Here is a 26281-nt window from a genome sequence, read left to right as displayed (position 1 = left end):
TTGTTAGTTTCTAGTGTGAATATTTGAAAAAAAATGTAGCCTGTAGAAGTCTGTAAATTGGTTGATTAAAGCCGAATAACTTCTTGGCCTAAGGGGTATGTTCTTCTATCTTTCTATATTTTATATACTATTATCTATTCCCCTCGGATCCTCATCAATATTAACTTAAAGGATTCTTTGGCTTGCTCTCATATTCACATTAACGTTGCAATCTTATGAAAGTATTTATATGAAGTGAAGCTGCTGACGTAGCGTTGTGAAACTCTGGTGTTACCGGCGCGTTTAACATCTCATTATGGATGTTTCTTTCCCTGTGTTTTCTATTGTTAACAGATTTATTGGAATGATTTGCTATTTGCTTTGGGGGCTGATGTTACATTTTTTATAGCATCTTTGTATTAGTCGGCGACTAAATTTTAATTCCTTTTTCAGTTTGGTTAAAGAAAGAATCGTTGCTATTAGAATGATTACAGTAAAAAAAACTTCTAATTGAATTAAGAATCTGAGCAGTTGCATTTGCTTTTATTAAATATTTATTTGTGCTATATATTGTCATGCTAAATACAGGATAATTCTTTAGTGTTTGTGATATTGATTATTCTCAATATTCTAATGATAATCAATTACTGAACACACAGAAGACGTATAGATATAGTAGTGCGGATTACATTAGCGAATAAAGGAATTGGGAAACGCGAGTAACATACATTATTATAAAGGAGATATTGGAAAACGAAGGTAATGTATGCTGTGTATCAGGCCTGTCCTTGTAGTTTTCATTGTATTTTAAAGCTTTGTTTCGGTAAGTACTTTATGAACGATTTTTCTAAACACAGACACACACACGCAATTGAAGACCCCTACATGCACATGCACATATTATTGTTCGGTGACATGGACACCGTCTTCTATGGTGAACTATATTTGACATCTACGGTCCATGCTTCATGACCCATTTTAACCTTGTTTATTTCCATATGTTCTGCTTACTGCATTCAGCAGCCCGACGTAATTCAATGACCCTTTCCAAATCATTCGGAACAATTCGGCCATTTTTATCGAAAGCAACTTCGGATGTATGCCGGTACATCAGTTGAAGTAGTTCGTATATTTTTAATTATATCATTCAGTGAATTAAATAACTACGCTCATGTACTTGTTGCGGACTTAAACCAGATACCGGCACCCGTCTGTGTTGTCCCTGTATGGACCCGGGACTGCGCCCGCAGCCCGGCAACAAACAACAAACCGTTAATAGGGTACGCCTCCTCTAACGTCGAATCCAATTACCGCCCCTGGACTCTGTATGAATCAATAGGTCTAAAACTAAATCTATTGGGGGCGAGCTGTTTGTATGCATGTGTTGTATCTTTGTGGAGCTAGCACTGTTGATTGGACTGACAGAGCAGCATTAGTTGGCAATTTAATTTGGCAACACAATATTTCAAGCTAGCTTAAAGTCTTGACATTAGTCCCTAAAATTTTGAAGACGGTATTATATGACAAAATTGGTATTTCATAAACTGGAACACGAAAGACTCAATTTATTCTAATTGTTATTCTATAATTCGAAACGAAATCGAGGTTCTTTGGAACGCGCACAATATAGATTGATGCCAATTTTGTTTTCTATTTTATTGTATTGGTATGTTTAATTCATTTTAATAATATGAAAAAAAAAACGAAAAAAGAAGAAGAAACATCTGATTGGTGTACTGATAAAATAATATAAGCGACATTTTGACGCTTTTTTAACTGGGAAAATTGTGGCCACGTATCTATTAATTGGAAAACACATATATAAAAGCTAATATATATGTATTTAAGTCAAATGAGTTAAACACGCTAAAGCAGTTTTTGCATCTACCTATATATTGCAATATTCAATTTTAAACGTACCTATTATCATCTATATCATGGACCATATTTACAAAAAAGGTTAATGACTAGACTTAATGTTTCTAGATTTAAGGCCATTGCAAAAAAGACTTGTGATTAGGTTTAATCCACTCACGTGGGATGAACTTTTCTAATTTAGCTTCACAACGTGCCACCTTAAGACGACATTTGCATGTTCGTACCTATGGTAGCAGCCATTAGGGACGTGCTTGTGAAAGGTTTTAATCTCCTCTAGGCAACAAACGCTTTTGTAAAAAACACTCGCTTGATATGGAAATAGCTCTTTTGCATATTGTAAGGCAAGCACAGGGATCTCGCCGTTTGATCAGCCGATGCCTCAGACAGCGGCGTTGAAGCAGTTTTGCAACAGCAATATAATAAGACTTGCCGATTAAAAGCTTTTGGAACGGGAACAGAATTGCTCATAAATAGCGATAGAATATTTTGGAATGGGGCTTGAAAAAAAAATGTTCGAAAAATCTCCGTTGGCTTACATAGAGAAAAAGAAAGTGGAAAATACGTTTGGCATTATCCTTGCAAAACTATAGTTTCAGGATTATAGCCATAATGGGTTCGGCAAAAGTTCGTGTCGACTTCCATAGCAGGATATGGAGGAAACGTTCACTAAATACGAAAACCCTTAAAGAGAGGACATGTTGTCGGTGAAATATCTAGTATATACATAGCGAGTCAACGGTATAAGAAATATACTACCTGCAGTAGTGTATTTTAGAATAGCAATGTTATACTTATAAATGTTTACTGTATTTTAAATATGCATGTGTAGCCTATATTGGGTGGTTTGACCATTAAGCGGTGTTTGTTTGTTTTTTATTTAAGGTGACAACTGAATGTTGTTTTTTTTTATCATTTTATTAGGGTAATAACGTTTCAGTACTATAATGATATGATATAGGCAGTATTTCATTTTTATTTACGTGTATTGATTTAAAAACCACGATTGTTGTAGATAGTGTTGAGAATCGGATAGAAAAAATACTATCGATTTTTAAGTTTATGAAACCGATCAATGATCGATTATTTATCGATTTAATCATTATTTAATTATCCTTGGTCATCATATAAAGGCATGTAACAAACACAGTATATTCACCAGTTTTAAGCACCAATGTTCCCTTACAATATTGTTTGAACATTTCTTTGTATAAATTACAGTATCTATTCAGAATGCAACTATTCCGTTTACAAGTTACTATTACAGAACCTGAGACAACAGGATCTATTTTTTGTCTTACATTTAGGATTGTATATATATATGTGTAAAATAAACACAAAGAAAGATATCAATTTCTTTTTGATAATCAGTCAGTAACAAGTACAAGAAGCAGTTGAATATTCTATAAGTTTTTTCAAGAACATAATTATTCAGAAAACTGAGAATAAACTAAATCCTTACATGGTTAAAGTGAACGGTAACATGTTTTAAAAACACTTTTAAACCAAAAACATGACAATATTCTTGAATGAGTTCATTGTGTAGGTAAATCCAATAGATTGATAACATATTCTTCAAACACTACACTTACTTTTTAAAGCTGAAATTTTCGTCCAACACTGTGGACATCATCAGAGCAACTGGCCTGACTATCGCTCACTCGCAGCTCTGACACTCGGGACTTCCCGCCGAATTTCCGTAATCCGGCGAAAAGTGGGTTGTAAATCCCAGAAAGGAAGGCCCCCTCGTCCCGGTTCATAACTGCCCCCTCAGTTTTGATGCAGATAGCCTCCTTCGTTTTTCGCACTCTCCAGTATGATTCTCTCTCTATTACGCGTGCCCCCTCCCAGTCTATTTCATGATTATTTATGTTCTGGTGATCTGTGATTGCACTTTTTTCTATTGTCGATTCTGATTGTTTTCTAGTTGATCTAGTAAATGCCTTATTTGAGTTTGTTTCACAATCTTTTTTGTGTTTATTCAGTCTTATTCCAAATTTTCGCCCCGATTCTCCCACGTAGACTTTATCACAATTTTTACAAGGTATTTTGTAAATTACTTCTGCTTTCTCTGTTGTTTCCTGTTTGTCCTTGGGGTGCACTAAGATGTTACGTAGTGTCTGATGTGGGCGCATGGCCGTGGCGACTCGATGTTTATTAAACACCCGGCTCACTGCTTCAGATAGCCCTTTCACATACGGAACAATCAGAATCGACAATAGAAAAAAGTGCAATCACAGATCACCAGAACATAAATAATCATGAAATAGACTGGGAGGGGGCACGCGTAATAGAGAGAGAATCAGACTGGAGAGTGCGAAAAACGAAGGAGGCTATCTGCATCAAAACTGAGGGGGCAGTTATGAACCGGGACGAGGGGGCCTTCCTTTCTGGGATTTACAACCCACTTTTCGCCGGATTACGGAAATTCGGCGGGAAGTCCCGAGTGTCAGAGCTGCGAGTGAGCGATAGTCAGGCCAGTTGCTCTGATGATGTCCACAGTGTTGGACGAAAATTTCAGCTTTAAAAAGTAAGTGTAGTGTTTGAAGAATATGTTATCAATCTATTAAAAACATGACAAGTTGAGCAGTTAAATTACAAAGAAAATTTGTAATAAGGTACTGTAGTAACTTACTGACTTGATAAGAATATGACTAGATAACTTAACAGAGTAACACCTTAACATTTCAACATTGACTAACATTAACAAGAAAAAGAAAATTAGTCAGAAGCGGTTACGTCCCTTGTTTCTATAATCGATTGTTCAAATTTCACTATCGATTGTCGCCGACGTAGGCCTTTGCGATCAAATGTCCATTATAATCGATCATCGGCACAACACTAGTTGTAGATATTTTGCATAAGTTCATAGACTAGAAAATTTACTACGCGAGCAGTATTTAAAGGACACAGGTTTAATCACGCGAGAAGTAATGATTGGACAGAGGGTTCAATATTAACGTCCTTGTCTGCTTTCTAAGCAGAGAAACAACATTATGCTAGATCGATTAAACACTACTATCTGGGTAGTTTCAACCCTAGAGGTAATGCATTCTGATTGAAAATTAAACTCATAGCAACGTCGTAGCAAGTGTTGGTCCATGGAGCATGGCGTTACGTACGGCCATTAAACACGGACAGCTAATACACTCGTCAACGAGGTTCAGAGAAGCTCTAATGGAGCTGAGCCGTAGAGGCTCCGAAACTCTTAGAGCATTGGCATCGACAAAACGATAATGGGGTTGCAGTTGGAACGCACGCTAATGACTGTAGCAGTGGCTTGAGATCTGTTGCAGTCGATCAGGGATTGCTGTGAATGAGCTTCGTGGTTATCAAACCACAAGACAGTAAACCTTTCTGGTCTTGTGTATATATAACATAGTGTGAACTTCTGCAATTAAAGTCACAGAAACCTTACAGCCGACCGGTTTAACACCAAGATCATAGGGCTCGGCAGCTTCATGGCATAGGCGTAGCCACATGCTCTTGGCAAACATCTAAATTATAGTAGGTCTCGAAATTGCATCCTTTGTTAAGTATGATGAACTACCACACTTTAATATCGACGATAAGGCTCACCTATAAAAGAAAAATAATTAATTGAAAAGTATTGCCTTTGTCTTTAATAAGCAAGCAACCTTTTATTCTTAATCCGTATGTCTAGACATTTAAAGCCACGCAAACGTATATTACAAGTTTTTGAGGCATTATCACTTTCATGATATCCGTTGTGTTGACCTTTGTGCGAATTTTAAGAAAAAGTTACGAGATATTTCATCGATTTTTAAGCTCTGCCTAACAATAAGGTTTTATCATGTCATTGTCAGCCCCGACGCAGCAGCCGCCGCCGCTGACATACTTCTCCAGGTGGTCACCGCAACATTTAGGACAGCCTATGCGATCGATGTTTATTGTTCAATGGCGTTGTTTCTCGTTGGCATTGGGCATTGTGCCTCAAAACATGGTCCTGTCGTCGTTAATGTTCTTGTCCCTGTTTTTTCTTCTATTTAACCGTTTATCAAAATGATCATTCTTTCATATTAAGTAATCCCTCGATAATTATGACCCAAAGATGTATAAGTGAACTTTAGATAGTAACATCGAGATTATTTTGATATTAAATTTATATTGTTTAACCATTATATTATATTAGAGTATCTTGACTATATGTAAATCGATATTACATATTATTTTATATCAATAGTATCATTCACTCGTCCATAAATGGACATACAGACAGATAAGAAAGGTTGATAACCTAATTGAAGGGTCGAATAATTCGCACTGTGAGTTGGAGCTCAGGAGAGAATGAAGAAACTATTCCTCGGTATGATATATTAACTTTTTTACTCAGCGAACATAAATTTCCTTTACTTGAATGTAATTATCTATTGATTGGTTCTTATGTTTGGCAAAATCTTAGAATGTTCTGCATGTAAATTGTTAAATCTTTAAAATTGCTTACTGTAATGTTTGTTGGAACTGAGCATATGTTATTCAAAACATTATATTTATTTACTATTTCCTGTACAGCCTTGTTGACCATTTCGCTGGTGCAGTGGGGAGAGTCAATCGGTAATGTTAATTAATATTTGTTTGAAATATCTAAACAATAAGTAATAGTGCATGTGTTTTATTTTTGGGCGATCCACGCCACGAGGCCATATGCTCCATCCAGAATTGGATGCTAAATTATTTGGTGTTCGACTCAATTTGACTGAAAATTTAATAGGTTGTCTTAAATGGGTGCGGTTGGTGTTTACGTCATGTAACTCAACTTAAAAATAAATGTGTAAAGCGACCGGAATCAGGTTTTCTTAAATGGGTGCGGTTGGTGTTTACGTCATGTAACTCAACTTAAAAATGAATGTGTAAAGCGACCGGAATCTTTTAGTTTTGATTCAATTCAGAATATATCCACATGATGATAGATCAATTAAAAGAAGTATCAACAGAAAATAGACGATTAAAAATACGTGACCGTCTCCACCATAAGAATCGGTATAAACGAAATTGAGCTACAGACAATTGGAGAGTTTCTCGACTGTCATTGGCGCACAATTAAGTAGGAACACAAATGGTCAACTTAATTATCTTTTATTGGCTACTTGGGTACTGCAACAGGCTTGTGGTGCCGCAATAACATTGATAACTATGTTGAGTATATTACTATGAACAGACGGTTTCTAATAGAGGCAATAAATAATATTAAGTTTCATTTCGGCAAGGTTTTCATTTATTCTTACTTAGTTATAGATTGGAACATAAAAAAACATATTTAAACTGTTCTTGATAAATGTACATAATATAACTCCATAATTCAATATCGTGGTCCATGCCGTACTCCAATAATATACATACATATGTTTTGCATGTATCTTTTCATGTATTTTGTGTACCGATTGTAAAAAACATCTTTGTTATAAGTCTTCTTTTAAAGGATTAATTCAAGATATCTATCTACCTATGTCGTGGTGATTTAATATATTTTCTTATAAAACTATCGATATAGTTAAGGTTTAAAGTTATTGCAGAAAGTATAATGTATCCTTGTAGTGCGGGCATTATATTTACCGATGCGTTTATTTTTTCATAAACAGACGCAAATGCCTGTCAGTCTAGCCCGTGTGTGCATGGCTCCTGTTTTAGCGGACCGGCTGGTTACCTGTGCGTCTGTGATCACGGCTACACTGGCATTCACTGTGATTCGAGCATAGGTAAATAAAAAAAAAATCTTTAAAACATTATGTGTTAATATGCATTAGTACTTGAAAAGACATAATACGACTGAAAAACAACAATAATCTAAATAGTAATGTTAAGATATTAGATAAAAAAAGAAGAGCAATCAGTGTTTAAACACAGCAGTAATTTGTTATAAACAGGCTTATACCCAGGTCGGAGATCTGATAGCAGGGGTCAAGGCAAGTAGATCAAGATCAATACACAGAGGTTGTGTACTGTATATAGATTTGGGGAGGGGGGGGGGTCACTTTAAGAAGGGTTAAACTAGGCCTTTAAGACTTTTCTTAACTTAAATCAATTTCCTTAAATTTTAATTTGGTCAAATTAAATGAAAAGTATAAGTGTGTTTAACGTAAAAATATGTATTTTGAATCAGATCAATGATAATTAATTATTTCAAATAGTATAAAGTTATTACATTAAAGCATAAGTGAGATACTTAACGTAAGAAAATGACTGAAGTTATGAAATGAAGATTTTGAAATACCACCCCAATATCAGATGCACTCTTACTCCCAAATAGATTGACCACAATTAATAATATTGTTTTCATATTCCAAATATGATGACTAAATGTAAAGAAACCATGGTGCTTATGAAGGATACCGAGTTTAATTGGAAAGAAATGAGCATAAAACATTATATTTCTACCTTATGGGACTAAAGACGACCACAGTTAATCTTTTAGCATTGACCAATCATTTAATATTTTTGCGCTTTCTGCTTTTAAATACACGGTTACAATCTTGTAATTAGTATTTTCCATAATTAAATATTTTATTAAGTAGTCAAAGGTCAAACAGTCAAAATTAATGTTTGTTATGCATGTGTATGTTTTGATTTTAAATAAGAGTGTCACTTTAAATACCAACAACGGGAACAAGCGAAGTAGCCTTAGATTGAACCAACAACTCGGATGCTATATTTATTACAGGGCACGTTTTCATATAGATAGACGCTACATATTAATTGTCCATACTATTTGTAAGAGCCTAGAAGCAGTACTTATAAAGAATTTCATCTTCGAACAAAGTGTTGAAATGCCACCATGACCACAGTGCCTTTTAAATTCAAAATGGCACAGTTGCTATCAAAGGTCCATATATCTTGACAAACCAGTTACCTACTTTCACCATTACGATAACACGTTCCTAAAAATAATCACCGCATTTACACACTATCATTTACTCTAGTTTCTGAAAGTGTGCCCCTGCTTATGAACAATCCAGGGATAGTCAGGGCAGTCAGGTTTATCATGACAATACACGATAAAAACCCTTTGATGTTTATGACATGAACATATTGTTATAAAAATGATAATTTTTACAATTTGATAACTAGACAAATCAATTTGATAACTAGACAAATCAAATTTTAACTAGTATACTGATTAACCCTAACATGTTTGAATGCTTCATTTTAATCAAGCCGCTTTTAAAGCAACGCTTATTTTTCAACATTTTCCCTTTCTAAAATTCTGAAAAACATGCCTAAATGTTTTAATATTAAATATTGTTAGTGTCATAGTGTATATAGTCAGTGTCACTGTTTATTATGTCAGTGTCATAGTTTATATCCTCAGTGTCATAGTTTATATGTTCGGTGTCATAGTTTATATGGCCAGTGTCATAGTTTATATTCTCAGTTTCATAGTTTTTATGGTCAGAGTCATAGCTTATATGGCCAGTGTCAAAGTTTAAATTCTCAGTGTCATAGTTTATATGGTCAGTATTATAGTTTATATGGTCAGAGTCATAGATTATATGGCCAGTGTCATAGTCTTTATGGCTAGTGTCATAGTTTATATTTTCTGTATCAAAGTTTATACGGTCAGTAACATATTTTATATGGCCAGTGTCATAGTTAATATAGTCAGTGACATACATTATATGGTCATTGTCACGGTTTATATTGTCAGTGTCATAGTTTATCTGGTCAGTGTCTTAGTTTATATGGTCAGTGTCATAATTTATATTCTCAGTTTCATAGTTTATATGGTCATTGTCATAGTCTATAGTGTCAGTGTCATAGTTTATATGGTCAGTGTCATAGTCTATATTGTCAGTGACATATATTATATGGTCAGTGCCATTGTTTATATTGTGAGTGTCATAGTTTATATTGTCAGTGTCATAGTTTATATTGTCAGTGTCATAGTTTATATTGTCAGTGTCCTATTTAAAATGGTCAGTGTCATTGTTTATATTGCAAGTCTCGTAGTAATTATGATTAGTGTTACTGTTCATATTCTCAGAGTCATTATATTGTTAGTGTCATAGTTAATATGGCCAGTGTCATAGTTAATAGGGTCAGTGTCACTGTTTATATTGCAAGTGTCATAGTAATTATGATCAGTGTTACTGTTTATATTCTCAGAGTCATTATATTGTTAGTGTCATAGTTTATATGGCCAATGCCATAGTTTATATTCTCAGTATCATAGTTTATACGTTCAGTAACATACTTTATATGGAACTGTTCAAGTTAATATAGTCAGTGTCATAGCTTAAATGGTCAGTGTCACTGTTTATATTGTCAGTGTCATAGTTAATATGGCCAGTGCCACTGTCTATATTGTCAGTGTCATAGTTAATATCTTCAGTGTCATAGTTAATATGGCCAGTGTCATAGTTTATATTCTCAGTTTTGTATTTTTTATTGTCAGTGTCATGGTGTATATTGTCAGTGTCATAGTTTATATTGTCAGTGACATATATTATATGGTCAGTGTCATTTTTTATATCGTCAGTATCATAGTTTATATTGTCAGTGACATAGATTATATTCTAAGAGTCATTTTATTGTTAGTGTCATAGTTTATATGGCCAGTGTCATAGTTTATATTGCCAGTCTCATAGTTTATATCGTCAGTGTCACTGTTTATATTGTCAGTATCATAGTTTATATTGTCAGCGTCATAGTTTATATGGCCAGTGTCATAGTTTTTTTTCTCAGTTTTATAGTTAATATGGTCAGTTTCACTGTTTATATTGCCAGTGTCATAGTAAATATGGTCAGTGTTATAGGTTATATCGTCAGAGTCATAGATTATATTCTCAGTTTTAAAGTTTATATCGTCAGTGTCATAGTTTATATCGTCAGTGTCATAGTTTATATTGTCAGTGTCATAGTTTATATCCTCAGTATCATAGTTTATATCGCCATTCAGGCGGCATTGAGACGTGTCTGTCGTGCCCTGCCAGACTCACGGACGTGCCGTGTACCCACGTGCAGAAGTGCTCATCGGGCCAGGTAACTTACGAACATCCCTTACATACAGTAACGAAATTGATTCGTTGATATGAAAGCACCTACTAAATACTTCTAATGACATGCTTACAATAAAACTTCGTTGAACATTACTACAATATTGCATTTTATGTAAAATATATTTTACAACCCGAATGTTTCCTGTTATGTGCAGCAATGTTTCGCACGTATCCTGGCAACGTCTTCCGGTGACCTGCTTCACGAGTACGGCTGTAAAGACTCGCAGGTAGAGACACACATACCGTTATACTGTAATACTCTTGTATATGCGCTCTTGAGCATAAGCCTATATTTCACTTAAAATGGTTAACACGACTTATGTTCCATTTCTGTATAGCAATTTTAAGTCCGAACTAGAATAGGTCATCGAAAGCAACCTATATTCACTCGCGGGTCCAGGAGTGCGGTGGTGGGGGTCTGAGGTTGGGGCGCAAGTCAAAGGTTTACAACCCTAAGTTACGCTCTCTCTCACTTCGTTTCCTGGATCTGCCCCTGACATTGATCCAGTGGTGACAAATTCAGGAGACATTTCCAAAATGGCTGGCCGTATTGTTGATACTTAAATAGTTGACATGTTTTGTAAATGGCTTTGAGGGCATAAGGGAAACAAGGAAACTAGAATACAATCAGTCAATAGTAAAAGGTTACATAATTGTTATTACAACTGGTTACAGCTATGTGGTGCAAGATCGGTGATTGGAAGGAGAGAGACACCAACGTCCATGACATCCCGCCAGACACAGACTGGTTTTCCACTGTGCGAACGATGCTGCTTGGGGGCGATATGCAACATGAACATGTGTGGCCAAGCTCCAAGTACGGTTGTTGTTTGAGTTCTTCATTGCACAAGCTGCACTCTTGTCAAGGCCTGCGTCGGCTCTCTCAGTCTAAGCAAAAACTTCTTTAAGCAGCTTATCGTTGATGTATCTTTGACCAAGGTAGGCAAAAGTCAAAAATAATGTTTACTTGAAAATTGGCAAATTATATTTCAAAAGTGCTGAAATAAATGTAATCAATTCAGACGGAATTCCATAACAGTTTTGAAAACGTCTTTTCTGTCAGAAACAAACTCTTTTAAATCTGCCATATACATGTATACTGTATTACAGAAGTTTTTAAAGCTGTTCGATCCCTCGAGAGATATGGGTCTACATCCGGACTGATTTTTTATCCATTTGCCATTGCATTTATGATGGTGCTTCGATTTCAATGCAATACAATGTTTGTAAATGGCAGTAAATCCATTAAACAATGCAAATACAGTAAATGAACATGTTTGGAGATTTAATCACTTGTTCATCTTGTAGACATTTCGGTTAGTGGTGGTCCCACCTGTTACTCCTGCTCAAACCATACCACAAAGGATTCCTGCACGGACATACAACACTGTCCGGCTGGACAGGTACTCGGACATTTTAATTGTTTATGAGAAGCAATCTCCATGAGCTTCATAGCAGAGTATCAAAACTAGCTGCCGGCAAAAGTTTTATCTCATAGAAGGAAGAATGCATAAACATAAGTAATCCTGGTTATATTCACGTGGCATGCACAGCAATATAAACCCGTTAAAATTGGTGTTATCCTCAACTGCATTATTGCTCGTGTAGATTATAGTCTGATTAAACCCGGTACCTAACATTAAAGAAACACAAGTGCTAAAACATCTTAAAACACACGAAATGTTCCGTTGCTCGACAATTGAGGTTACACGATTTAAATTAAGAGCGTATATTACGATTTTTAGGTTTGCCAACTTGTCCCCAAAATCTCCATTGCAACCCATACATATCACTTCGAGTCGTCCTGTGCCGTGCATGCGGTAAGTCAGCTTTCATATTTACCATGACCATTTTCGTTGATATCTTCTTGCAGTCTTCGTATCTTTTGTAACTTCTCGAAATGTCCCCAATAAGACAACGAAAAAACACACCAGTAGTCGTCTTAGCAGTGTGTGTATACCAAGTGATGGATTACGTCATAAATGCTTAAAACATATAAAACTTCATTTTTATTCACCATGTTAAATGAAACATGACACAGTATACGCCGCTTACATAGCACATCCCTTTACTACAGTTTGATTCAGGATTTAGTTTCTAAAAACGCTTGGACAAACCTTATCGAAAAATGAGGCACTGTCGAAACATTATTTTGGAAACAGTGTTTGAGGAAACTAATCACTGCATCAATCTGCGGTAATTAAACGAAGGCGCGGCTCTTCTAGTGGTAAAGACTTTGTTTCATTTTAAATGGTGAAGAAAAAGAAAAGTAACCTTTGTTTTAAGTCATCAATCGAAGTAAAAAATTGCATTCCGATGTAGCATTTGTGACGTAGTTTATCAAGTGGTTTACTTAGGTTCACTGTTAAATATTCGTTCAAGCTTAACCATATATGGATTGTATCTTTAACACGGGCCTTTAACACGGACTCATTGTGATATCTTTATATACATAAAATATACATAGTGCTCATAAAACAATACAGTGTGCACCACCAAATGGCATCAACATACTTACATTTGTATGGAAAAGAGTGTGCTCGCTGTCCTCACACCACTGCCTAACTGGTGAACGTCAGTAGTAGTCATGTTTGCTACTACAAATCATTAAAGATATTGTGACCAACATGCAAACATGAATTACATGCAGACATAAATTGACTCAGCTGCGATTCTAAATACTCATATGGCCAAATAGAGTCTGCACCAAATGCAAAATACAAAGCAAACGACTTCACCCTTCAAATGACCAAAAAACTAAAGGTGGAAACAGTCAAATATATATTGGCATAGTACCTGTCGTGCCTGGTCGACCTCTTTCCATGTAACAAAACACATGTTATAATGTTGTAATTCCTTGGCGTATTTACTCCTGTTCCATAACACATGTAATTATTTTGTAAATTCCTGGCGCATTTACCCCTGTTCCATAACACATGTAATTATTTTGTCAATTTTGGGCGCATTTCCCCAGTTCCATAACACATGTAATTATTTTGTAAATTCCTGACGCATTTACCCCTGTTCCATTACACACGTAATTATGCTGAAACTCCCTGGCATATTTCCCCCTGTTTTAATTTAACAAATGTTGTGTGGATGTTTTTTCCTTTAGCATTCCCTCTGTTATGTAACACATGCAATTATGCAATTATGTTGTATCTCTTTGATGCATTTCCCCTTATTATTATTTAACACATGTAGTTTGATTGTATTTCCTTATAGCTTTTCCCCCTGTTAAATAATATCTGTAATTTGGTTGTTACTCTTAGTTGCATTTTGTTTACCAACAACAGCAAATTACAAGTCTTACTTGACCTGCCTTAATACAGGACTGTCAAGCTAAAGTAGCCGCCTTAACGCAGGGAATACTGGGCAGAAAAAGAGGTAATTAAATATCAGCATTATTTAGATTTGCTTGTATGGTTGCTAGATAAAACAACATCCTTTATCATTTCTACCGATTGAAACATAAAGGTAAATGTAGATAAATATACTTTAGTGAGTGTCCCGCGCTTTATTCCAGACATGCCTTGTTCTATGCGATGTTGTAACACAACCCTGTGTAACCAGTTATCATGCGGGCAAGTGACAACACCAGGTATGAGCATTCTTACAATCACTTATCACGTCAATATTTAACTAAATACGTATTTGTACCCGAGTTGACATACTTATACAAGTACATTTAAAATTTAATACTTTAGAAATTGACCTTTAGTTTTGATATTTGACATCAAATATAAAAATCATGATGGATAGGAACTCGCTCATGTTTTGTAAAATGCATATTTAATGAAATAAAGTTTGTAAAAACTAAGATACTGACGGGTGGACCAACCATTAAAGAAATGTTGAAATATGCTCAAATATTTTCTTTCAAGTGAACGGTTTTGAAAAGCGTTAGTAACGCGATTTAACAAAACACCAAAAGAGTAAATTATCCATCGTACAAGAGTCCCTCCGTGCGAGCGGTTTAATGGCATTTTCTATTTGTTCTTTACTATATAGGCGGGGGTAAGCTTTCCATTACAGTCAGTATTTTTTTTACTTTAATCGTATTGATTTTCTGAAATAACGGTATCAAAGAGTACAATCAATACAATAGAAGTGCTTTCCGGTGCATTGCCTTGAAAAAATGTTGGCACAAAACATTGTCATGAAACTACACTCTGCCACACTGTCAGTTAAAAAAAACTTTGCAAAGACTGAATAAATGGGCTGATGACCCTGCATATATTTGCATGTTTTGGTGTAAACACTGTCCAATAGAGCACTTTGTAGAGCAATTCGCCTAGGGTTCTTCTTTGCAAACAGTGCCACTACCTTGGCAATGCCGATCTTAACATCTCTATGAATACTCAAGAGGCACATTGAGGACAGTCTATCTTGACCATTGTGGCCCTTAATTATGACTTCACTAAAGCCAGTGCACTTACACTTCTTTCACATTCACAGGAGGTCACTGGAACACACTACAAACTGTCAGCACAGTGTGGATGTTGGGGTACATTTTCAGACTTTCTTGTAGAGTTTCAGTAGGAAATTCCACATTTTTCCACTTCTGCTGCCAGCTATGCAGTTCTGAATCCAGTGACTGTGGTGAATGCAAGTCTTCCTGGAACCAGTCCAAGTCAGCAGCATTTGCCGGATTGGCACACATATGCTTGGGGATCAGGATAATGCCCATGGCAGCTTCCTCTGAAGTTTACCAAATCGTTCACTCATTTGCAGTAGCAGAGTGTCAATGAAACCAGCAGTGAGGTTTCTCCGGTATCATTCCTCTGGTGTGGATGCCTCCGCATTTGCCATGTTCGTTTAGCGTCCATATGTTCTGGGCTTTGAAGGTTCAACCCCCAGTGTCTCCGCGATCCCTGCGGTAGTCGTCGATGTGGAGAGCGTACGTCCTGAAGGGTGTCGGTGACAACCTTGACCTCGGACATAACCTTGTCCACATCAACTTCCTGCCTGAAACATCATAAACATTTTCATAGTTGGATTTAATTGAACACTTTAAAATCTTTCTATTATTGTATGATCTATCGTTTAATATCTATTAATATTTTATTGTTTTCAACCAGTACTCGACAGTTATTGCTTTTGTAAGTGACGTCTTAATCAATTTTGTGTGTTTGCGTACCAGTAGCGTTGACTGAAAACACTGTTGTTATGTTCTTTATTATATGTACCCCTGATGAGCGATATATTAAAAATGCGCTGGCGCTGATTTCTTCTTTCAAAAAGCCTATTTAGTAATTTTGCTATTTAATTATGATACTAACCATGCAAGGAAACTGTTAGAGGCTTGATATAGCTGAGGCATCGTGTGACCACAACCAGTATGCAGATGAACTGGAACGAGGTGACTGCAAAGAGGAACCCAGATATCACTGTGGATGTAGTGGCCCTCTTCTCACCAGACATAATCCTTGGACATCGCTTCAACAATACCTGGGAGAAAATCGCTAAAAATCTCCAGCGCATCTTCTCTCTCTACCCAACGTGTGCGAAAAAGCTCCTGTAAAACGTACACATATTTAATTAAATATATTTCAAAATACTTCAAAAATAAACAAAAAGTGGTGCTAGTTAGATTACAACAGATATATTAATATGCAACCATTGCTTTGCTTCAATAGCAGCTTTATGCCTTGGCTTTTCTTTGCAAAGTATACATGTATACCTCTTTCATTAGGTGTGCATATATTTTGTTTTCATATGCATCGAGTATTTTGCATATATCATTTTTTGTAGTATGATTCTTATGAGCACTAGCAAAATGTTCTTTCAATACCGAATCTCTAGCTTCAGCTCTAAATTCCAATAGAGCCTGAAAGTTTCCGCAGTTGCTGACAGCCTCATTTATGTACTTAGAATCATCACGAATTCCACGCAATGCGATACTATGGAGTGCACAAAAATAACACTGTCTGTGCTACAGACTGTATGCTGTAGCACTTCAACTTTTTCCTCTTCTCTAGCCTTCAGGGTGGTATCCACATGCTTGGCGACTGTCGTTTTGTTCGACATAGAGGCTGTAAACAGTTCAGCTGTTGTGCCTGATGCACATTTCCTCCATCTTTCTGTTTTTTTTAGCGTCTGTGAAATGCCCGGTGAACACTTCCAATGCCAGTATCCAATTCCGGAATGGTTCAGATGCTAACTGACCACTTCGTTTGTTTGCTCCCGGAAACACTACACAGTGTACGCAGTAGTCAGCATCTTCGGAAATTCTATATTCAAGTCCTAAGAATTTTGAGAGCCAACCCCTCTGAAATGACTGTTTCAGTTGGCCACATTGTGTTTCACTGTCTGTCAAGGAGCCCTGTCGCTTAATGTACGAGCTGACATGTTCGACATCAGCCGAGAGAAATACGTTTGTTTTTAAATTACTTGATAAATGTGTTGAATCTTGAAACTTGAACTTTGTATGGACTACTACTGACTCCTGAGGTAAAATGCCGTGTAATCATCATTAGTTTTCGACCACTCAATTTACAAGTGTTAACAAGTGGCATGCTATAGAAGTAGTTTATTCGGTGTTGTAATAATGTTCAGATTACATGTCTTCGTGCCCTGTGTCTTTCCCGTAGTCTGCTGGTGTACTAGCATTTATACTTCCCTTATGACAACTTCTTTGAATGTGTAACAATGTATTAACTATAATGGTGTGACATTCAACAACACAGAAATAAGTGTTCTTTCAATTTCAAACGCGCTGTAAAATTACTGCTATTGCAATTTGACTCCATGCTGTACATGTATGAAGAATGATATCATGCTTACAAAACCTGCAAAATGTGTTTGACTCAAACATGTGAAGGTAAATAATTTATACAACTTTTCACTCGTCGTTTTTTAAAGATCGCATTAGGCCTCTTCGTTTTATCTTTGAAATCGAAAGAAATATTTTAAATATTTGTTCGCTTGCTCTTTCCCCTGAAAATCGGTAGAACAGAATATTAATTTGGTGTGACCTCATACAGGATATAGATCTTAACGTAGTGATTTCTTTTATCAACTGTCACTGTATAATGGTAGCTCGTCCGTTTCGAGTAATACATATTTGATATCAACTGAAAACTGTTCTACTTCCTCGATAACTCTTAAAACGTTGAAAACGACGTGTGGGTTTTCCAACACATCACCAAGCTGTATAATGAGGTGGAAGGTTTTTCCTCTTTTTTTTTAAGATGTAACGTTCACTTCAGTTGCTGATCCCTGCTCATCCAATCCCTGTCAGCGAGGCACGTGCACCAGTTCGAATGGGGACTTTGAATGCCACTGTCCATCAGGCTATTCTGGGAAGACGTGTGATATGGGTAACACGTGTTTAGAATTTAAATTTTGCTGAAATGTCTAGACTTTAATCTCTAAATTATAAGCAAGCTATCTTACCCATTAACATGTTTTCTAGATGGACTATTCGAGATAACTGATATTTATAATATGCAAAAGTTGGTTGGTCGATAGGTGGTAGTATCTGCCAAGTTTGTGATATAATCATATACAAAAATAAAAATGGTATCGAATGCAACTTCACCCTTTTGCTAATACTACTGAGTTTGTCCAGCAGTTACACATATTAAATATGTATACAAACTTATTAACACTTTTCCTAACCTCTGACTGATGATGCAACTTTTGGGCAAGTATGGCTGTTGTCTGCAAAATTGATAAAAACACGGGAGGGGGGATAGACTCGGTAACACTTTGTCGAATAATAATAATAAATCAATGCCTAAATTCCAGTCTGTAATTTCAGGACCGTTGCCTATGGACTGTAAAGATATAATCAATCGCCCCAATCTGTTCTCGAACCGAGGTGACGGTGTGTACACAATTATGTTGCCAAGGTCACGCACCGTGCTGCAAGTCTTCTGTGACATGACGTACGATTCGGGAGGCTGGACCGTAAGTGTTTAAGTACCTAGTCAGTGTGAGTCCTCTGCGACATGACGCGCGATTCGGAAGGCTGGACCGTAAGTGTTAGAGTACCTAGTCTGTGTGAGTCCTCTGTGACATGATGCACGATTCGGGAGGCTGGACCATAAGTGTTAGGGTACCTATTCTGTGTGAGTCCCCTGTGACATGAAGTACGATTCGGAAGGCTGGACCGTAAGTGTTTAAGTACTTAGTCTGTGCGAGTCCTCTGTGACATGACGCACGATTCGGGAGGCTGGACCGTACGTGTTAGAGTACCTAGTCTGTGCGAGTCCTCTGTGACATGACGCACGATTCGGGATGCTGGACCGTACTTGTTAGAGTACCTAGTCTGTGTGAGTCCTCTGTGACATGACGCACGATTCGGGAGGCTGGACCGTAAGTGTTTAAGTACCTAGACTGCGTGAGTCCCCTATGACATGACGCCCGATTCGGGAGGCTGGACCGTAAGTGTTTAAGTACTTAGTCTGTGCGAGTCCTCTGTGACATGACGCACGATTCGGGAGGCTGGACCGTACGTGTTAGAGTACCTAGTCTGTGCGAGTCCTCTGTGACATGACGCACGATTCGGGATGCTGGACCGTACTTGTTAGAGTACCTAGTCTGTGTGAGTCCTCTGTGACATGACGCACGATTCGGGAGGCTGGATCGTAAGTGTTTAAGTACATAGACTGCATGAGTCCCCTATGACATGACGCCCGATTCGGGAGGCTGGACCGTAAGTGTTTAAGTACTTAGTCTGTGTGAGTCCTCAATGACATGACGCACAATTCGGGAGGCTGGACCGTAAGTGATTCGGGAGGCTGGATCATAAGTGTTTAAGTACCTAGTCTGTGTGAGTCGTCTGTGACATGACGTACGATTCGGGAGAACGGACCGTAAGTGTTTAAGTACTTAGTCTGTGTGAGTCCTCAATGACATGACGCACAATTCGGGAGGCTGGACCGTAAGTGATTCGGGAGGCTGGACCGTAAGTGTTTAAGAACTTAGTCTGTGTGAGTCCTCAATGATATGACGCACAATTCGGGAGGCTGGACCGTAAGTGATTCGGGAGGCTGGATCATAAGTGTTTAAGTACCTAGTCTGTGCGAGTTCTCTGTGACATGACGCACGATTCGGGAGGCTGGACCGTAAGTGTTAGAGTACCTAGTCTGTGCGAGTCCTCTTTGACATGACGCACGATTCGGAAGGCTGTACTGTAAGTGTTTAAGTACCTAGTCTTTGCGAGTTCTCTTTGACATGACGCACGATTCGGGAGGCTGGACCGTTAGTGTTAGAGTACCTAGTCTGTGCGAGTCCTCTGTGACATGACGCACGATTCGGGAGGCTGGACCGTAAGTGTTAAAGTACCTAGTCTGTGCGAGTCCTCTGTGACATGACGCACGATTTAGGAGATTGGACCGTAAGTGTTTAAGTACTTAGTTTGTGCGAGTTCTCTGTGACATGACGCACGATTCGGGAGGCTGGACCGTAAGTGTTTAAGTACCTAGTCTAAGTAAGTGTTTAAGTACTTAGTCTGTGTGAGTCCTCAATGGCATGACGCACAATTCGGGAGGCTGGACCGTAAGTGATTCGGGAGGCTGGATCATAAGTGTTTAAGTACCTAGTCTGTGTGAGTCGTCTGTGACATGACGCACGATTCGGGAGATTTGACCGTAAGTGTTTAAGTACTTAGTTTGTGTGAGTTCTCTGTGACATTATGCACGATTCGGGAGGCTGGACCGTAAGTGTTTAAGTACTAAGTTTGTGCGAGTTCTCTTTGACATGACGTACGATTCGGGAGGCTGGACCGTAAGTGTTTAAGTACCTAGTCTAAGTAAGCGTTTAAGTACCTTGTCTGTGCGAGTCCTCTGTGACATGACGCACGATTCGGGAGATTGGACCGTAAGTGTTTAAGTACTTAGTTTGTGCGAGTTCTCTGTGACATTACGCGCGATTCGGGAGATTGGACCGTAAGTGTTTAAGTACTTAGTTTGTGCGAGTTCTCTGTGACATTACGCGCGATTCGGGAGGCTGGACCGTAAGTGTTAGAGCACCTAATATTTTTTGCTATGATTAGACCGTTGAATAGATTTTACGTCAATGGAAATAATGTAGTTAAGTGCTAATAGTATTTTATTAGACTAAGTTATAACGATAAAAAATCTTCGATGTACCAAAATCTATACCCAATCCGTGCATTCATTCATATTTCCAATTTATGAGTCCGGAGGCCATTTCTGTATCGCGAGAAAATAAGTTGTAACGATTATATTCGTTAATACATGAAAACAATGAACGATAGTCATTAAGGACGTTGGCATGCGATGCTCGGTGTTATGTCTCAACCTTATAACTACTTCTAATTTCAGGTATTTCAACGCCGCGTCACGAGCAGTCAATATTTCAACAGAAACCTTGCAGAGTACGAAAAGGGCTTTGGGGACATAAATTCCGAATTTTGGATGGGTAGTACTTTTGTTGTGTTTTTTTTTTATATTTATTTTTGCAGCTTTTTAGTGTTTGAATGTAAACAACATTTAAATAAATCTCATTGAAAATCATAACATATATTTGCTCAACTTTAAATTAAATTAAATTTAAATATTTGAAACTGAATTTGATCTGTTTAGCTCACCTTAGCCGTAGGCTGAGGGTGAGCTTTTAGGATCGATGATTGTCCGTCGTCCGTCGTCCGTCCACACTTAGTTTGTTAACACTCTAGGGATCACATTTTTTGCCTCAATTGTCACGAAACTTGGTCAGGATGTTTGTCCCAGTACTTACTCGGACGAGTTCAAATATGGGTCATCTGGGGTCAAGAACTAGGTCACAGAGCCCAAATATGGAAATACCTTGTTAGCACTCTCGAGGTAACATTTTCAGCCCAAATATCCTGGACATTTGTCAGAAAGGTTGTTTTGATGACTTCTAGCTCAGGTTCGATCATGGGTCATCTGGGGTCAAAAACTAGGTCACAGAGCCCAATTATGGAAATAGCTTGTTAACACTCTCGAGGTAACATTTTCAGCCCAAATATCCTGGACATTTGTCAGAAGAGTTGGTTTGATGATTGCTAGCTCAATTTTGAATATGGGTCATCTGGGGTCAAAAACTAGGTCACAGAGCCCAACTATTGAAATACCTTGTTAACAGTTAGAGGTAACATTTTCAGCCCAGATATCCTAGAAATTTGTCAGAAAGGTTGATTCAATAATTTCTAGCTCAAGTTCGAATATGGGTCATCTGGGGTCAAAAACTAGGTCACCGAGCCCAAATATGGAAATACCTTGTTAACACTCTAGAGGTAATCATTTCAGCGAAATATCTTGGAAATTTGTCAGAAGGGTTGTTTTGATGATTTCTAGCTCAAGTTCGAATATGGGTCATCTGGGGTCAAAAACTAGGTCACAGAACCCAAATATGTAAATACCTTGCTGACACTCTAAAGGTAACATTTTCAGCCCAAATATCCTGGAAATTTGTTAGAAAGGTTGTTTCGATGATTTCAAGCTGAAGTTTGAATATGGGGCATCTGGGGTCAAAAACAAGTCACAGAGTCCAGAGTACCTTGTTAACACTCTCGAGGTAACACTTTCATACACCAGAGAAGCCAACTCCCTGTTTTTGCCCTTTAATTATCAACAAGTTTTTAGCTTTATAGTTTTACTGAGGTGAGCGATATAGGGCCAGCTTGGCCCTCTTGTTTAATGTTAAGCAGCAAAATTATTCGTTTGAATACTTTCTGTAAACAATTCCACTTTCTTTAGGATTGGAGTACCTGAAGGAAATCGTAGATTTAGGACCAACTGATGAAAAGTACCACGGAGTTGTCGTTAGTGCCGACTATAGCTCCTCACTAGAATGTCATTTTTTGATGCGAATTATCTCTCTGAGTGGTGCACCATCGTTTACAATCGAGAGAGAATCGTCTAATGGAACCTATTCATGTAAAAAATGTTTTTTTTATTCGTTTTGACTTTGAGAGGCTTAAGAAAAGATTTATATTGATCTCAAGATAGCGGTTCAAGTATATATATATAAACCTACTATATTTTACATCAGTTGTAAAACAGGTCATTTCAACATTATATTAATCACTCTCGTTGGCCCGATTTTACGCGAGTGTGCGGTCTTGTGTTGTCAAGGAAACCGGAGTTCCCGGAAGAAACCCATTTGTCTGGCTTTGGTGAACACAAACCAAAAATACTCCCAAGCCGGAAATCGAATCCAGGTTGCCTAGGTGAGATGCGAGTATGCTAACCACTGCGCTAACCGGACAACCGTATATATAGTGATAAGTGCATAATGGCCTGAAGGTTGCATTAATAAAAAATTACTGAGTGATGTAAATACCGATAGCAAGATGGGTTAAACAACATGTATCCGTAATAGCATCCAAGTAGACCCCACCCCTAAAAACAGAAAGAAACCCATCACCATTTACTTAACACGTCAAGGCCGACAAGTATGTTGTCCTTTTGACCCACGCAGAATAACTTGAAAACAGTTATGGCATAAATCAGTACACTCAGTGAGTGCTGAGGAACATGCTTTTAAAACACTTGTTAGATAAAAAAACTCAGCTCAACGGACGCCATTGGTTATATGAGTTGTACTTTAGAATCACACATGCAAACGCTTTCTAAAAGGTGCATCCAGCGCCACGTTATAGACGATGTCGAAGGCAAAATTGGCTACTTTACATTAAAAACATGTACAACCGACAAGGACGAAACGAATTTAAACAGTACACCGAACACAAACGCTCTGTGATGCATACATAAATCCCAAACATATAATGAAAAGCTGAACGCAGAAACTGACCAGACATGGACATGGATGAAAAAAAACGTTTTGCTGATATATACAAAATCGACATACACTCGAGCTTTGTTGATGAACAACTTTTGACTTTGACAAGATAGGTTCAAAGTCATCAAGCTTATTCTTTCATTGGATATATATATATATGGTATATTAGTGGTAACGAGAAGATAAATGATGTAACATTTAGGTGACATTATAAGTATCTTCCATGGCCGAGAGTGTAAGATAGGTTCATTCCGACCCGAGCGTAGGGTCGGGATGAACCTATCTTACACGAGCGGCTATGGTAGATGCTTTTTCTCCCACCTCAGTTAAGCAAAATTAAGTAAAAATGTACTTTTTTGCTGGAACTCTTTTGTGCTTAGTGAAAATAATTGCGTATGGGTATGCGATAGCACGTGGTTGTCATGGATATGCGCGCGATGATCCTGTTAATGTTAATAGTCAAATCGGTCTTTTTAAATTGTTCTAAGGAAAATGAAGCATTATTTCTTGAATGGTGCTTGACAATTTTTATGGTGACATTTGAGGCGAGAAATAATTAATTAGCGTTCTAAATATTACCATAAGACAATATTTCCTTGATGCTACTGACGACAGTCTTCAACAAGGGAGGTAATTACAATGTTGTGATCATTAAAAAAGGAGTTCCATACGGGCATTTTATCTTCGCCCGTGGGCAAGATAAGAATATCTAGCATGGTTAAATTATTAGATCTTCTTATCTGAGGCGGGAGAAAAAATATCTCTTAAAGCTGTACGCTCACAGAAAAACCAGTTTTACTTTTTTATTTTTTGTCTAAGAAAGCGCATTTTTTTTGCGTAAATAAATAAGTTGTGAGAAGGCAGCTTTAATAAATAAGAATGGGCGGAGTGAGGGGATTCATCTAACTGACTTATAATACGACCTCAATGGCTGACACCATGCCGTCTCAAAATCGTAAAGTTTTGACATAAGAGAAATTTCTAAAAACAACAGAAATTTACATGGTGTTTTATATTAATGTTCAAGGGCATTTGATTTCGAATACTTATTCACTTAATATTCACATAAATGCTCTCTATACATGAACGTGCTCCTGTGTTGTGGCTCAGGTGGAGTGGGCTGTTACAAGGTAGGAATTGACTCGGTCATTGGATCAACCATACCTGTGTATATAACTGTCTCACCCTCAGGTATTCCTCACAACATTATCATTATTTAAAGTATGTTTTTCACTTGCGTAAACTTTTGGTTGTTTTATCTGAATGGCAAGGACAATATGGCTGAAATATATACGAATATGATGTAAATTAACCAATTTTCAATCAAACTTATGACAGATTAATTACACAAAACTTTTTTACAGGTGCAGACAATCCGTTCACGAAGGCTTATAATGGACAGACAGATGTCTCGTTTCTTTTCCCACCTGTCGCCACATTCGCCACGTACGACCGGGACACTACCGGAGGCTGTGCAGCGCATATGGGAGGAGGATGGTGGTACTACGGTTGTGTACCGTCCAGCGTGTCCTTGCCAACCAACACATATACAAGCGTTAACAGTACTTGCGGGTCACCGTTCTATCCCGGTGTACACATAGATCAAGATAACAAAGTACACTGTGCCCTAATTAATTTATACTCTGACAGTCCATCGCAATTTTTTAAAATCGTTTCGATGAACATTGAAATGATGATCCGAAGGAACAATTAGTTGACAAAGGAAATATATGCATCCTGAATATTAAAAAAAAAACATGCAGTAAGTTGCACACTATGTAAAACTCTAAATTTAATTAAATGAAATCGGTTGATTAACATAGATAATGCTTAATTTTGTTTATTGTTGGCCGGCTAATATATGTATTTGTCTGTATGTAGTTGTTTATGTATTTCTTTTTCTGCTATATGGGTTATTATTTGTTTTATTGAAAAAAAAAATGAACACCTAAAATTCTTTTCGATAACGCTTATTTTGGGGATATGTTTATCGATGAAATAAAAGCAGTACAACAAACGATAGTATTTAATATTTATTATATCAGCAGCAATATAAAAGCAGCAGAAAAGGATTAACAACGTTAATGGAGGCTTCCCAGCATGTTAAAATCAAATTTGGTTTATTTGGACTCATTATGGATTTTCTTTCGCACAGTGCCGATTATGTCAAGTCAACTTAAGTCATGTCAAGAAACCCTAATAAATCTCTCAGGCCACTTTATGCGGTAACATGTACAACGCCTCTACAAAGAACAGTGCTCATATATAAATCACACTAGAATTTACATGATATGGCAATGAAAATTGTCGCAACCGATATTATTAACGGAACTCCGACTTATGATTTGGGGTTTTGCATGATTTGTTTGTATGTTTGAAGGACATTGGTCGCAAAGTCGATGCTGCTGGGTTTGCCCCTGTGGTTTCTATTGTTAACATATTTATTGGAATGATTTGCTTCGGGGAGGGGGTGGGGGGCTAATGTTACATTTTTTTAGTATCTTTGTATTAGTCGGCCATTGAATTTTAATTCCTTTTTCAGTTTGGTCAAAGAAGGAATCGTTGCTATTAGGATGATTACAATAAAATACTTTCAATTGCATTAAGAATCTGAGCCGTTGCATTTGCTTGAATTAAATATTTATTCGTGCTATATATTGTCATGCTAAATATAG

At 37.3% G+C, this 26281-nt stretch overlaps 2 protein-coding genes across 2 annotated transcripts; one reads left to right on the top strand and one right to left on the bottom strand.

The window, feature by feature from the left end:
* Positions 1-288: 288 nt before the first annotated feature.
* Positions 289-25320, top strand: LOC128237604 (neurogenic locus notch homolog protein 2-like). The gene is made up of 16 exons (XM_052953193.1): positions 289-738; positions 6059-6181; positions 6388-6429; positions 7455-7571; positions 10769-10851; positions 11024-11095; positions 11544-11685; positions 12177-12271; positions 12614-12688; positions 14201-14255; positions 14395-14469; positions 18080-18190; positions 18634-18782; positions 21164-21260; positions 22562-22741; positions 24971-25320. The coding sequence occupies exons 2-16, from the start codon at positions 6163-6165 to the stop codon at positions 25318-25320; spliced, it is 1662 nt and encodes a 553-aa protein (XP_052809153.1). The 5' UTR covers positions 289-738; positions 6059-6162.
* Positions 3450-3989, bottom strand: LOC128237605 (uncharacterized). The gene has a single exon (XM_052953194.1). It carries the CDS (start codon positions 3987-3989, stop codon positions 3450-3452), a length of 540 nt encoding a protein of 179 aa, XP_052809154.1.
* Positions 25321-26281: the final 961 nt, after the last annotated feature.

This window comes from Mya arenaria, chromosome 6, assembly GCF_026914265.1.
Source record: "Mya arenaria isolate MELC-2E11 chromosome 6, ASM2691426v1".
Taxonomy (NCBI): domain Eukaryota; kingdom Metazoa; phylum Mollusca; class Bivalvia; order Myida; family Myidae; genus Mya; species Mya arenaria.
Note: the sequence above shows the minus strand (reverse complement) of the source record. Positions and strands in the feature narration are given on the sequence as shown.

Coding starts and splice junctions, on each gene's coding strand:
- LOC128237604 (XM_052953193.1), top strand. Junction 12,272..12,613: donor AACACTGTCCGGCTGGACAG/GTACTCGGACAT, acceptor TACGATTTTTAG/GTTTGCCAACTTGTCCCCAA. Junction 21,261..22,561: donor AAATTCCGAATTTTGGATGG/GTAGTACTTTTG, acceptor CACTTTCTTTAG/GATTGGAGTACCTGAAGGAA.
- LOC128237605 (XM_052953194.1), bottom strand. CDS start 3,989: ATGCGCCCACATCAGACACTACGTAACATCTTAGTGCACCCCAAGGAC.